Source organism: Neovison vison, chromosome 2 (genome assembly GCF_020171115.1).
Source record: "Neovison vison isolate M4711 chromosome 2, ASM_NN_V1, whole genome shotgun sequence".
Taxonomy (NCBI): Eukaryota; Metazoa; Chordata; class Mammalia; order Carnivora; family Mustelidae; genus Neogale; species Neogale vison.
The window spans coordinates 218,252,098-218,264,455 of NC_058092.1; the positions used below are offsets into that span (position 1 = coordinate 218,252,098).

Consider the following 12,358-nt stretch of genomic DNA (forward strand, 5'->3'; position numbering starts at 1 on the left):
CAGTCACAGGTGTCATGTTTAAGTAACACAGTAACCATTAGCTCACTTTATCTACATACCTCCAAAGCGAGCTCTCAGTGATGCTCCCCAGGTTATAGTCATAGAGCTTTGTCAAAATGAGAATCACCTGAAGGCAAAAGAAGAAATCATGGTTAGTCTCAAACAATTACAATCTCATAGAACTGAAATGGCCCAAGGGAGGACTTAGGATTCCTTTAATGGGTGCTTAACATAATTGAATGAATTGTTAGAGCATCACTTACACCGACTGGGGTAGGGTTTTCCAGGGCCTTCCTTTAAACTGCTCAGGCCTGATTCCCTCCCCAACTTTCTCCCTCTGTCCTCCAGTGAGAGTTACCTGCCCATCCAGGCATTCCTTACCCTGGTGGCCTGAAGGCTTTCAGGGAAGGCTAGCAGACCTGTCAAACAGGGACCCTGCAAGAGAGCCCCTGGGCAGATGGTCGGGAGAAAGTTAGGTCCCTGATACGGGTCCCAGTCCTAGTAGCTGTACCACACTGGGAAGGTTGTTTCGCTTCTCTGAACCTCAGTGTTCCCATCTATTAAGAGGGTGAGCAGTAATGCCATCACCCAGAAAGGCTTGCTGTGAGGAGTTAAAATAGGTAATAAATGCTAATTATTCTTCAATCTGCATGGGGTTCTTAAATGTCAATCCCTTCCCTTTCTTCTCCTTTGTAGGACTGGCTTTATCCATTTCTTCTGATTCTCCGTTCCTGGAAAGCCACTGGATGGAATCCAGCCTTCCACACGGGCTCAGCAAGAACATTTGAACAGGAGCATATTTATGTTTTATGGGGTCCTGAAGCGTACAGGATTTGGGGAACCCTCCGTAAAGAAAAAAAATATAAACATATGAACTCAAACGTAAAAAGGCGTCTCGGGACACCGACGCGCAGCTCCATTAGCTTCACGGCAAACCCTCCTCTGACTTGAACCCACGGCTGCTGGCGGCGTCACTCAGAGACGCCAACTACTCAGCTCTTTCTTTCAGAATCCATCACTCACTGGACATTTGTTAGGAACCCAGGATTTCGCTGGATGCCCGAGGAGAGCATCAGTACAGATGAGGCCTGGTAGTCCGTGGTCCAGTTAGGACAGCAGGAGCTCACCAAAGACAACCTGGGTGGACAGAGAGAAGGTCTACCTCTCCTCAGTCCCTCCGACCCTCACGGCCATCACGGCTGCTTCCTCCGGCATCCGCAGCGACGACCAGGGCCCCCCATTCCCCGGAACGCACGAGCCCCAGGACACGGAGCAGTGTGCACGGCCCGTGAATCCTCACCCCCCATTCAGTCTTCTTACGTAAGGATGAGAACTGAATAGGTCTGCTCTGTTTTCTGTCAAGGTTTCTCTTTCTCTCCCGATTCACACAACCGAGAACATTTGGCCCAGTCCTGCTGCTTCCCACTCAGCAGAAACATGTTGACATCAATTTCCAGGATTTTCCCTGAAGGCCAAGGGATCGGTTCTAGTCACAGTGAGCACGGAACATTCTAACCTTGAAATCCAAGGCAGCAAGCTGCCAAGGAGGACTCAGTCCTTCCAGGTTCCACTCTGCTCGCACAGGCCTTGATTTACCGAAGGCACGAGCATCCGTGAGCAGATTCCCAACACTTCCTTCCCGGCAAGCAAACTGGAACTCCACCACCTCAGGCCTGTTCCAAGTTCAAGGGAATGAAGGGCTGAGGTGACCCAGACAGGCAGAGCTCTGCGGAGTGCAGCTCTCTCGACGGCCCTTCTCCTGAACCACCAGGCAGGCTTCCTGCAAGGACCTGCTCTGAACTTGCTTCTTTAGCAAAATGTGAGCATGTGTGAGGTACTAGGCACCCTATAGGTCTATCAGATGGTTCACCTGTGGTGGGGGCATATGCTGAACAGGTCTGCGTGCCAATTAAGTCACTCTGAGTGCTAAATTTCAATCACCGCCATCCCAGGAACGCTGATCGGCTGCAGCAGGGTGGCTGTTTGTTGGAAGACATCGCCACTCCGCCTCCGTATGATTTTGCCAAATAGTCCTAGAGATCCCCCACCAAGAAAATGGGGGTGTGGGCATAGAGCATTTCTCGGTAGTTGCTCTCTTGATACAATACAGCGGTAAACCAAATAATGAAGTTCAGCGGGGCCCAGGTTGCGCTTCGCACCCATCTGATGGTGGAATTCAGACGAGCCCCGGAGAAGGAACGTTTTAACCCAGCAGGTGATGGTGTGGAGCACGCGCCCACACGCGCGCACGCGCGCGCGCACACACACACACACACACACTGTTTAAGCAATTCTTAGGCAGGGCGGCAGGGAGGTAAAATCCACTCCCTGACTCCTCTTGAGGGGCTAGGAAAACGAAAATGCCACTGATACACTCAGGCAGTTTATCAATACTGCGCCAGAAGAGGCGTCCTTTCTGGCATTCCAAAGTGTATCTGCTTGAATCAATCTGATCTTTCTGATTCGAGAACATGAGCAAGAAAGAAGGGGGACCTGCTAACCTTCAGTTATGTCTCCAATCGATTCCTTGCAATCTCTCTCCTCCTTGTTTTTCCTTTCTCTGTTGACCTCCATACTCCTGCATAGTGATGCCTCATTGTATCAGATCTGGTTTGTTGTTCCTTTATTTTCCCCGTCCTGGTTAATTAGCCATACTAGTTAATAGAATTAGTACCTGTTAAAGGGCCCACGACCCAAGCTACAAGTATTAGATGAGGAAAAGGGGAGAATGCAATTGCCTGCCTATTCTGGTCCCCGTGTCTACTAATTTCGCATATTTTTCAAACTTAAAAAGAAAAATCAGTGAAACTTTTTCATCAAGTGAAATGTTATATGTACTTAAAAATATATGGACAGTAATTTATTTTTACTCATTCGGTAAACAATTTTCATGTATAGATTTAATTCTATGAGCCCAACTGCATAGAATTTAATTATAAATCCAATCAATGAGAGCAAGGCTGTTTTGATGCATACACACGCAAAATGGAATACTCATCAGCATCTCATTTCTTTCTCTATCTTGTTTTCATTATATAGTACCAAAATATCCCTGATTCATAACCGCAAGTGATGACCATACGGCAATAGCTTTTTTAAGTTCCTTTTAAATTTCTTAGGATACTTTCTTTAAATAGCTATAATCCAACTATTGATGGTTTAACCACCTCTACCTGTACTGAGCCAGGATCTCAGCACCCAGTCATCTGTGGGATGATGTGCAGTGGCTTGGCTAGGGTCCCCACCTGGGCTAGGAGCCACAGCACCATGGGCCGCCGTACCCTTGTTTCGCTGTGGCTCCTTCCTGCCATATCCACTGCTTACAAAGCTACTGGGGGAACATCACTTGGTCTGTATGTATAAAGAGCATCTTGAAGTCAACCTACCAAGCTGGTATTTTCTAACCATCCATCCCTTAGAAGGTGAGAGAGTACCAGAAAACAGTGCTGGGATCTGTACAGGGATGAGTGTGGTTCTTCAAGGAAGTGATCATGGGCTTCCTCCCTAGGACTGAGCTAAACTGACACTATCTGGGCTCACACCAAACTACTGTGCCTTCTCCCAGAGTCTTCCTAAACTACTACCAAATAATCCCACCAATTTGCCAACCCCAGCCTCTCACCCACCCTCCTATACGTAGACACTAAGAAACCATCACATTAAAAAAATATATGCAGTATATATACACGTGCACATATACAGAATGCATATGTGTCTATGTGGGATATTGTTGGGTCATTAAAAAAAAAATTCTGCCATTTGTATCAATATGGATGAAACTGGAGGGCATTCTGCCAGGTAAAATAAGCCAGACCGAGAAAAATAAATACTGTATGGTATCACTTATATGCAGAATATAAAACAAACAAAAACTGATTTCATAGAGACAGAATATAATGGGGATTGTTAGGGGTTAGGAGGGGAGGAGGAAATGAAGAGATACAGGTCAAAGATAACCTTTCAGTTATAAGAAGTTCGGGTGTACATCAGGGTGATATAATTAATAATACAATATTGTCCATTTGAGAGTTACTGAGAGTAGATCTTAAGTGTTGATACCAAAAAGCGAATAAAACAAAAAAACACAAAACAAACATCAAGAGAAAGAGAGAGAGAGTTAACTATGAAAGGTGATGGAAGCGTTAATTATCTCTGCCCTAGCAATCATTACGTGATGCATATGTATATCAAAGCACCACACTGAGTACTTTAAATATATACAATTATATTTGTCAATTATTCCTCAATAAATTTGGAGGGGGTGGGAAGCAACCATCACAATGGACCCTAGGGGAGGGAAATGTCCGTCCACCTCCCCCCTCATCTAACCCCAACTTCCGTCTTCACTGGGTTACAAAACAAAAGCATTCATGGAGATAAACAGAGACACTACTATGCCAATGGCTATTCACAGTGTTCTCTTGTGAAACCGTGATAGGCAGCCAGAAATATTCTGTTGTAGCAAAACATCAGGACAAGCCTCATTGCCAGCTGTGCATCCGACTGTCTTATGGCAGCAACCTAACTTTACACGTGGGCAGTCTCCATTATGCCCAGTATTGGGGCGTATGACCCTTTGAATGTGACAAGCATGTTTTCTTTAACCAACATAAAAATATAATTTAGAAATGAAACCCCAAACACTTAAGGAACCCCTATAACACCCTCCTGGTAACCTGGTTCGACACAGTATCTTTTTGAAAACATCGGTATTAATAACTAGACCAACATTTATGCCACACTTCCCAAGTAGAAGGATAGCAATTCTCCATTTCTATTCCTAAGGAAGGAACATAGCACACTGACACATTCCTTTGCTAACTTACGACAATGAATCCCAGGGGAAGGGGGATGGGAGGCTGGTGGGCATCAGTGTATCTCCTAGTCCCCCAACTCCCTGAGGAGGATGCACATATTTCCCCATGAGTATTTTCTCCTAATTCTTCGTCTTAAGAGTAGCAACCTGGCAGAGGGCTACTGAGAATCTTTCTTGAAGGAGCTTACTTAGCAAGCTTACTATTCTTCTTAAATAATGAATTTAGGTTAGGATAGCTGTAGGAGAACTTATGGACATTTAGACAGATTTCAGTTCTACCAGAACCCTTGATCTGGCCACTGAACTTCACCTCACCTCATCTTTTCTGGGAAGTCTTAGAAAAGCAAGACATGTCCCTTTTCTGCCCTTGGGTCCAACTGCAGAAACAGACTCTAATCCCAAAGCAAACAAAAGAGTGTCCTTGGGCTCCTTGACAGTGAGCAATCTGGGCTAAAAGATCCTAAAGTCTCTTTTTTACTCCTGAAGATCTATAGTTCTAAATCCAGAACAATGTAGATGGTGACACAATGTGCCAGTCTATAAAACAAGGCATTTTCTTTTGTATTTCTTTTAGCTATTAGTGATTCAGAGCTGGCCTGGGCAGGTGTTTTTGTCATTGTAACATGTGGGGAGACCTCACAGAACTCATCCATGCTAATAGTCATAACTCTCCCTACCTGGGGTGTGGCACAGTCTGGCTTGGGTGAACAATGAATGGCAAAACCACACTGAAGATGCCAGTGGGTTGGTTCAGGGCTAAAGCTATCCACCTCCATCCTTTTTCCACAACTACCAGAATGCCCTGCTGTTTCCTCATTGCCCTGTCTCCAGTGGCCTCCTCTCTACTTGCCAGACACCAGTGGCTGGATATTTTTAAAACGGTGGACAGAAGTGATATGGGGTCAAAAAATTATAAGACTTGAAGAGATCTAGAACAATCTTTCAGAGGACTAAAGAACTAGATACAACATAAGAGGAGTGTTCAATAGCCAGAAATTTTTGTTGTTGTTTTGGGTTGTTTTCTTTGCACTCCAGTTTTAGGGAAAAGAAGCAAACTTACAACAGTGGTTTTCCTAAAAATATGTATACTCCAGATTGTGTCTTTGGCTCAGAAAGCATTTATTCAACTTTCTAACTTAAGAAGAAGTTCTCATTCCTTTGAATAGCCATGAATTCTTTAAGAATCTGATCTAATAAAATCTATGAGCATAAAACAATGACTATAACTTTAATGATATCACTGATCTCCTGAATCCTAGGGGGGGTCATGAATCCAAGAATAAGAACCTTCTCTAATTCCCAGAAAATGAGAACTTTCTTCAGAGGAGAGAACATTCAGCTCTAAAATTCTATACACTGAATTCAATAAATATTTATTAAGCTTTTTTAAGAGGCAAGGATAATAATAATAATAATAATAATAATAATAATAAAAAACCACTATGTGCTGTGAGAACACAAAGGGAGAATTAGACTCGTACGAGGCCCTGGAAGCTCACAGTCAAGTAGAGGGGCATAGCTGTACACAGACGGTTACACTAAGGAAGACAAAGTTTTGCAGCAAGAGGACAGTGTTTAAATCTCTTAGAAAGCATGCAAGAAAAGTATAATCAGGTATAGATCCTTACAAAAGAAGACAGTCAAGACAAATCCTAGAAGACGTGTGTGATTCTGATGGTCACTAGAAGCTACAAAGCTGGTAGCTCTGTACGGGCTCCCTTCTCAGGGAAGGGGGCAGGAGGGTACGAGTGCAGAGGTGTGAAAGCTCACAGAGCAGTCAGAAGACAGCAAGTCCCTGGGAGACAGAGAGTATCAGAAGACACAGATACGTGAGGCTCTACTGTGGATGCCTTAAATATAGGATGGCAGTGTGCTCCACCAAAACATACAAATAAACAAGCAAACAAACAAAGGCTTTGGAATCAGGAGACCAGACTTTTGAGTCTTGGTTTAGCCACCTGTTAGAAAGAAACAGAACACTAAAAATCCCTTAAATAATGAGACACAGTTCCTCTCCAAAAGCGTTCCTGCTTAGCGCTGTGCATCTTCCTGTTTGCAAGGTGGTCCTAACACTTCCTGTACCACGTGCAGACACAGCTACACTCAACTCACAAAGAAAAGAAGGACCTCTACTGTATATCTGTTTTTTGTTGTTGTTGTTGTTGTTAAATTAGAAAAGAAACTCTCCCCAAAGCCCTTCCAGCAAAATCTCTACAGTCTCAATGACCAGTCTTGAGCCACATGCCCACATCACGGCTTGAATGAAAGTTGGGAAAACGCAGAGGACAGAGGTCTGGAGAAGGACTTGGTGTCTCCTATGGTAAGAGATGGGCTGTGCCAGTCAAGAAATAGAGGGTCGTGGCTGCTGAGTAGCAATGAGTAGTGTCTGCCACTGCGTGACCTCAAATAAATCACTTAAATACTGAAAAGACTTATTAAAAACAAATGTGAGAAAAGGAGACAAGGTTACCTCTCTCCTTAGTCTCTTAGAAATGGGAGACGCAAGCAAGAGGAAGTGGAAAAATTCTGTGAAAATGTTCAAGTACGCTGCAGATGTAAATAGTTGCTATTATTAATAACATCTAGCAATTATTGGAGGCCTAGTCTGTGTGTCAGACAAATTTCATCATTAAGGGTATTTCAAATAATTATCTCTCTTTTTCTGGTGAGGAAATTGAGGCACACAGAGGCTAAGAAATTTATTCAACTGTTGTGTGGTGAACAAGTTGAAATCACATTATATATATATAGACTCTTACTCACTGTGCTTCATTATCTCCAGGGTATGTTGTCCTAACTGAGTATTTCAGTTACTAGAGGTTAGTGAAGGATCCTCACTTTCTGTCCAATTCAAAAGTATGGTAGACCTGTTACCCATCAGACACGGTATCAGCCGGATTCCTCCTTTACTTTGCCTTCTCCTGGATATCCCTGGAATATGTTTTCCTTATATGATATAAACTGGAGTTTTAATTCTTTTTTTTTTTTTAATTTATTTGACAGACAGAGATCACAAGTAGGCAGAGAGGCAGGCAGAGAGAGAGGAAGGAAAGCAGGCTTCCTGCTGAGCAGAGAGCCCGATGCAGGGCTCCATCCCAGGACCCTGGGATCATGACCTGAGCCGAAAGCAGAGGCTTTAAACCCACTGAGCCACCCAGGCACCCCTGGAGTTTTAATTCTTTATTGACCTTTTAATTTGTTTTAAAAAAAAAACCTTTGAACCTGAGTGAAATTCAGTGTTAGGGGGTGACCCTTCCACTTAAATCACAGAAGTTGGTGGCTTCCAGATCAGGGGTTCCAGACAATGAATGTACGCACATTGAACTGCCGATTTCAACAGAACAGCTTCTAGTATCTTCATTTGCAGGAGATTTATGTGAATGTGTAATTACACTCCATTTGAGTCATCCAAGGGATGAGAATTCAATAATAACTAAATCGGATTAAGAGACCTCAGAGGGGAACTGGAGGGTCGGTACGATGATGGTGCGCACAACCACCGCACGTGGGCATCCTAAGTCATCAGACCGAGGTGATCCAGCACGCACACACACAATTTGAAAAGAAAAACCAGGAGAAAGGGTGGGATGAATTTGGGGTGTGCAGCCAGCCAGAAAGCAATCAGATTTTGGCCTCTGGGGAGTCCTGGATCCCAAATGGCCTTCACGTTTTCTAAGAATCCACATAATTTAATAAAATGTTTCTTTATGTAATATCCTCCGAATGGCATTGAAATGGTGTGAGAGTGAATTACATGGCTACTGGACCACCCCGAGGAACTTGAAAGACTGGACAGCCAACAGTGAGGCAGACAGACACAGGGGTATATAGGTGACCGACTCAACAGGAGGCAAAGACCAAACCGTAGAATATGGGACAGCCCTTTAGGAGAGTAGAATGTTTTTAAGTAAAAATCTGCTATATCCTCCCCTGAATCTGTTCCCCTCTAGAGGTCATTTGCAGCTAGGATATGAGGTCACAGGACATGTGGAGCACTGTCCCTGGAGTTTCCATGTGAGAAAGACTACAGCTCTCATTCAAGGCCAACTCACATCTCTCTCCCCTCTTCTGCTGAAAGTCGAAGTTCTTTCCTGGTAGTGACTAGCAAAGAAATGCAGGTAATAAAAGGCTATTATACTCTCTTCCTAGAACCAGGTCATTCTATTTAGCAAACAAACCCAATGGACCCAAGCTGTCCTTTGACCCAAGTCTTGAAAACAGAACTTGTTTTTCTATTTTTCAAGGTGAGGGGCACTGTTAACTTTAAAAAAAAAAAAAAAAAAAAAAGTATTCTCTCCAATTCTCTCCAAAATCTGGAGATGCTCAACACTTCAGTCCTCCATAGTCTTCTTTCTTCTCCTCCTCCTCTTATTCGAACAAAAAAGGGAATAATTCCCAAAGCATATATCCATATCTAGCAGATAATGTTAACTATTTCATATTCCCCTTTCTCTATTTAAATTACTCTGCTCTAAATTATACTCTATTCTAACCATCTGCATTACACCAGGAGAGATAGACAGATGCTAAATTAAATGATCTTTTTTTTTTCCTAGAAAAAAGCCTGATAACCACTATCAATGTAATCTCCAAAAAGTATCAAGATAAAATGATTGTACAAAATATGAGGAAATGCATACTCAAGGTAAGACCTCTCTACAGGAGGGAGAGTAAAATAGAAAAATTAGACCTGGAGAGTGCTAAAGGCAAAGCTTCAAGCCATGAAAGCAAATAAGGCTAGGGAGGAGGGGGAGAAAAGCAGGAAAGTCAGTGAGTTGTTTGGTATGACACAATTCAAGGAAACCACACAGAATACCCAGTACAAGTACAAGTCACTGCTTCATAAACCAACCAACCATAAACGGTGCTCTCCTCATCCCTGCCCCCCCACCCCAAGAAGGTAACGGACAGAACTTCTCCTTTGACTTAATCCCTATTTGAATTAGGTCAACGGGTACTTATACAGAAACACAAATAAGGAATTACAAAACTATAAGAAATTATTTCTTGCATTATCTCCTCTCTCGAAATCTAGAAAACAAAGAGAGGAAACACGTATGACGAAATTAAAGGGGAAAAAACGTAAGGTTGTAAGGGGAGAAAAAGGAACGTGAGGAACGGGGATGTTCCCTTTTAACTTCCTCCATACACTGATATGAGGAATACAGACCTCCAAGCTCTCAAATCACTCTCTGTCGGAATTACAGACACTATCTAAATATTAAACTCTCCCGACGTGAGAGCCCACACACGAAATGAACACACCATTAGGCAGCAAACTGTGTGTTAATGATGAGGGGCTCTTCTGTTCTTATGCTCCCTTATGTTAAGCTTCAATATAAAGAAATGAACCAAGTCATTCCTTTTCTACTTTTGCATCTCTTGGTTTTTATGCTGTTATTCATGGATCTAGAGGTTAACTCAATTCTTTAAAATACTGCTTTTTCAAGGTTAACAAAACACACTAACAGGAAGCCAGTAAATAAAGATATGCATTTTATGGTGATCCAAGTGTCACAAGATGAAGCTCAATAAAAATGGCATAAAGAATGAGAATGCAGCCTTTAATTTTTTTTTTTCATTTTCTCTTCTCACTTACCACACAATGAAACTAAAGCAATAAGGATAAAAAATCAGAGACAGTTAATATGGTAAGTTTAAATATTTTCCTTTACTTTGGGAAAATCTTAAGGTGAACCACGGAGGAAGAGAAACATTTTACTCTCTTTTAAAAAATGAATAAATAAGCAATAACAGCAGAGCTTTATTAACAGATCTTTTGTTCACCCTGTCTGAGTGCTAAGGCGTGATGGGACACAATTTGCCCAAGAGGAAATTCAAAGCTTAAAAAGCTGGCTTGAAAGTGAAATTTAAATAACATCTTGAAATCCCAAGTAAAATCGATTAATAAATAATAAAGGCTTCTGTTGGAGGAAACAATCCTCTAGAAGTTACATGATTCTTACATATTTCTTGTCATTTAATCACAGAACCAACATGAGTCTACATGACTCTCGTTCTAACCCTCTACAATGGCATCTAGGTGACTGGTGGGTGGTTATAAAAATATTTAGCACTTTGTCATTCTTTTTTTTTTTAAATTTTCTAAGATTTTATTTATTTATTTGACAGAGAGAGATCACAAGCAGGCAGAGAGGCAGGCAGAGAGAGAGGGGAAAGTAGGCTCCCTGCCGAGCAGAGAGCCCGATGCGGGACTCGATCCCAGGACCCTGAGATCATGACCTGAGCTGAAGACAGCGGCTTAATCCATTGAGCCACCCGGGCACCCCATCACCTTGTCATTCTTTTAAAGGAAACTTAAGACAAAATTGGAAAGGACTGCAAAGATCATGTAACTCTCACCACCTCGTCTGACAATTGGTAGAAGTTATATTTCTAGAAGAGTCTCTTCTTGAATAAGGAGCTTCTGAGAGTAAGGACTAATCTCAACATGCCATATGTGGACTCAGAGCATGGAGGAGGTGGGGTGCTGTGTACAGAGGGAGGGACTGGAGGGGACCAGTTCTGACATGGGGGAGAGAACAAGGAGTCAGGTGAGGACCGCAACCAGGAGCATCAGGCCTTGACACGGGTTTTGTGAGGGTAGGAGTCACACAATTTGAGTACCTCTCTTCAGGAAAGAAAATACAAAATTATGAATAAAACAAGGTTTAACGGTGAACGTTTATGAGAATGACAAGTTAGCTCACAACAAATTACCAGTGCCTTAAAAATTCACATACTTTTCTTCTGAGATACCTTTAGGCAGTTTGGCAAAAAATAAGAAAATAGAAACTTTTTCTGATTGCAACCTAGCTTTTTCTCTGTATATGATGCAATCTATGATTCCCCCCAAATGCCCGGCATGCACAGGAGCCAATGCCTGTGAGGGCTCTGAATCTTAAGTTTCATTAGCTTCACTGCAAAGCCCCCTTTGAGTGGGATTCCACATCAGATGCTCATTAAGAATGGAGCTGTCCATTCCCACAGTCCTGGCCTGCGAATCCAGAGAGATGGACATATGCCTGGGCTCCGGGACACTGAGGAAGCCAATGGACTCTTGGGGCTTCAGTCTCCTCCCTGATTACACTACACATTTGTAAGATCTCTTCCCATTATAATACCATCCAATGCCAAATACCCCAATCTCCTCCATCTTCAGTGTTCCCAGCTTAGTAAATGCTACTGTCATTGCTCAAGCTAACACTCTGAGTGAATCTTCCTTGGCTCTACTCCCATTTTCTCCCCAAACCTAGCCAGTCACTAAGCCCTACAAACTTCTCTCATTAACCTCACCTCAACTGGGCTACTCCACTGCCTTTGACAATGCCCCCAGCCTTCATTCAGTCTTGCTTCCCTCCAGGCACCTTCTGCACTGCTGCTTTTTAAAATAGCAATGTTGTGTGTGTGTGTGTGTGTTTCCCTCCCACTCTTCAAAGTATCTGCATGGCCTCCTATTGATCTTAAAATTTAAGTTTCATAATCTGATCTACAAGGCCAAGTGTGACAAGGCCCCTGCATGTACATTCTAATCACCGTCTT

The 12,358-nt window shown here is 42.8% G+C and overlaps 1 protein-coding gene across 4 annotated transcripts in view; it reads right to left on the minus strand.

Annotated features, from left to right (window-relative positions):
• SORCS1 (sortilin related VPS10 domain containing receptor 1) overlaps positions 1 to 12,358 on the minus strand; it is a 519,072-nt gene that overhangs the window by 332,407 nt on the left and 174,307 nt on the right. For all 4 annotated transcript variants that reach the window (XM_044240472.1, XM_044240471.1, XM_044240469.1 and 1 more), the window contains exon 2: positions 60 to 127. In XM_044240472.1, the coding sequence (XP_044096407.1) occupies positions 60 to 127 (68 nt within the window). The remainder of the gene's footprint in view (positions 1 to 59; positions 128 to 12,358) is intronic.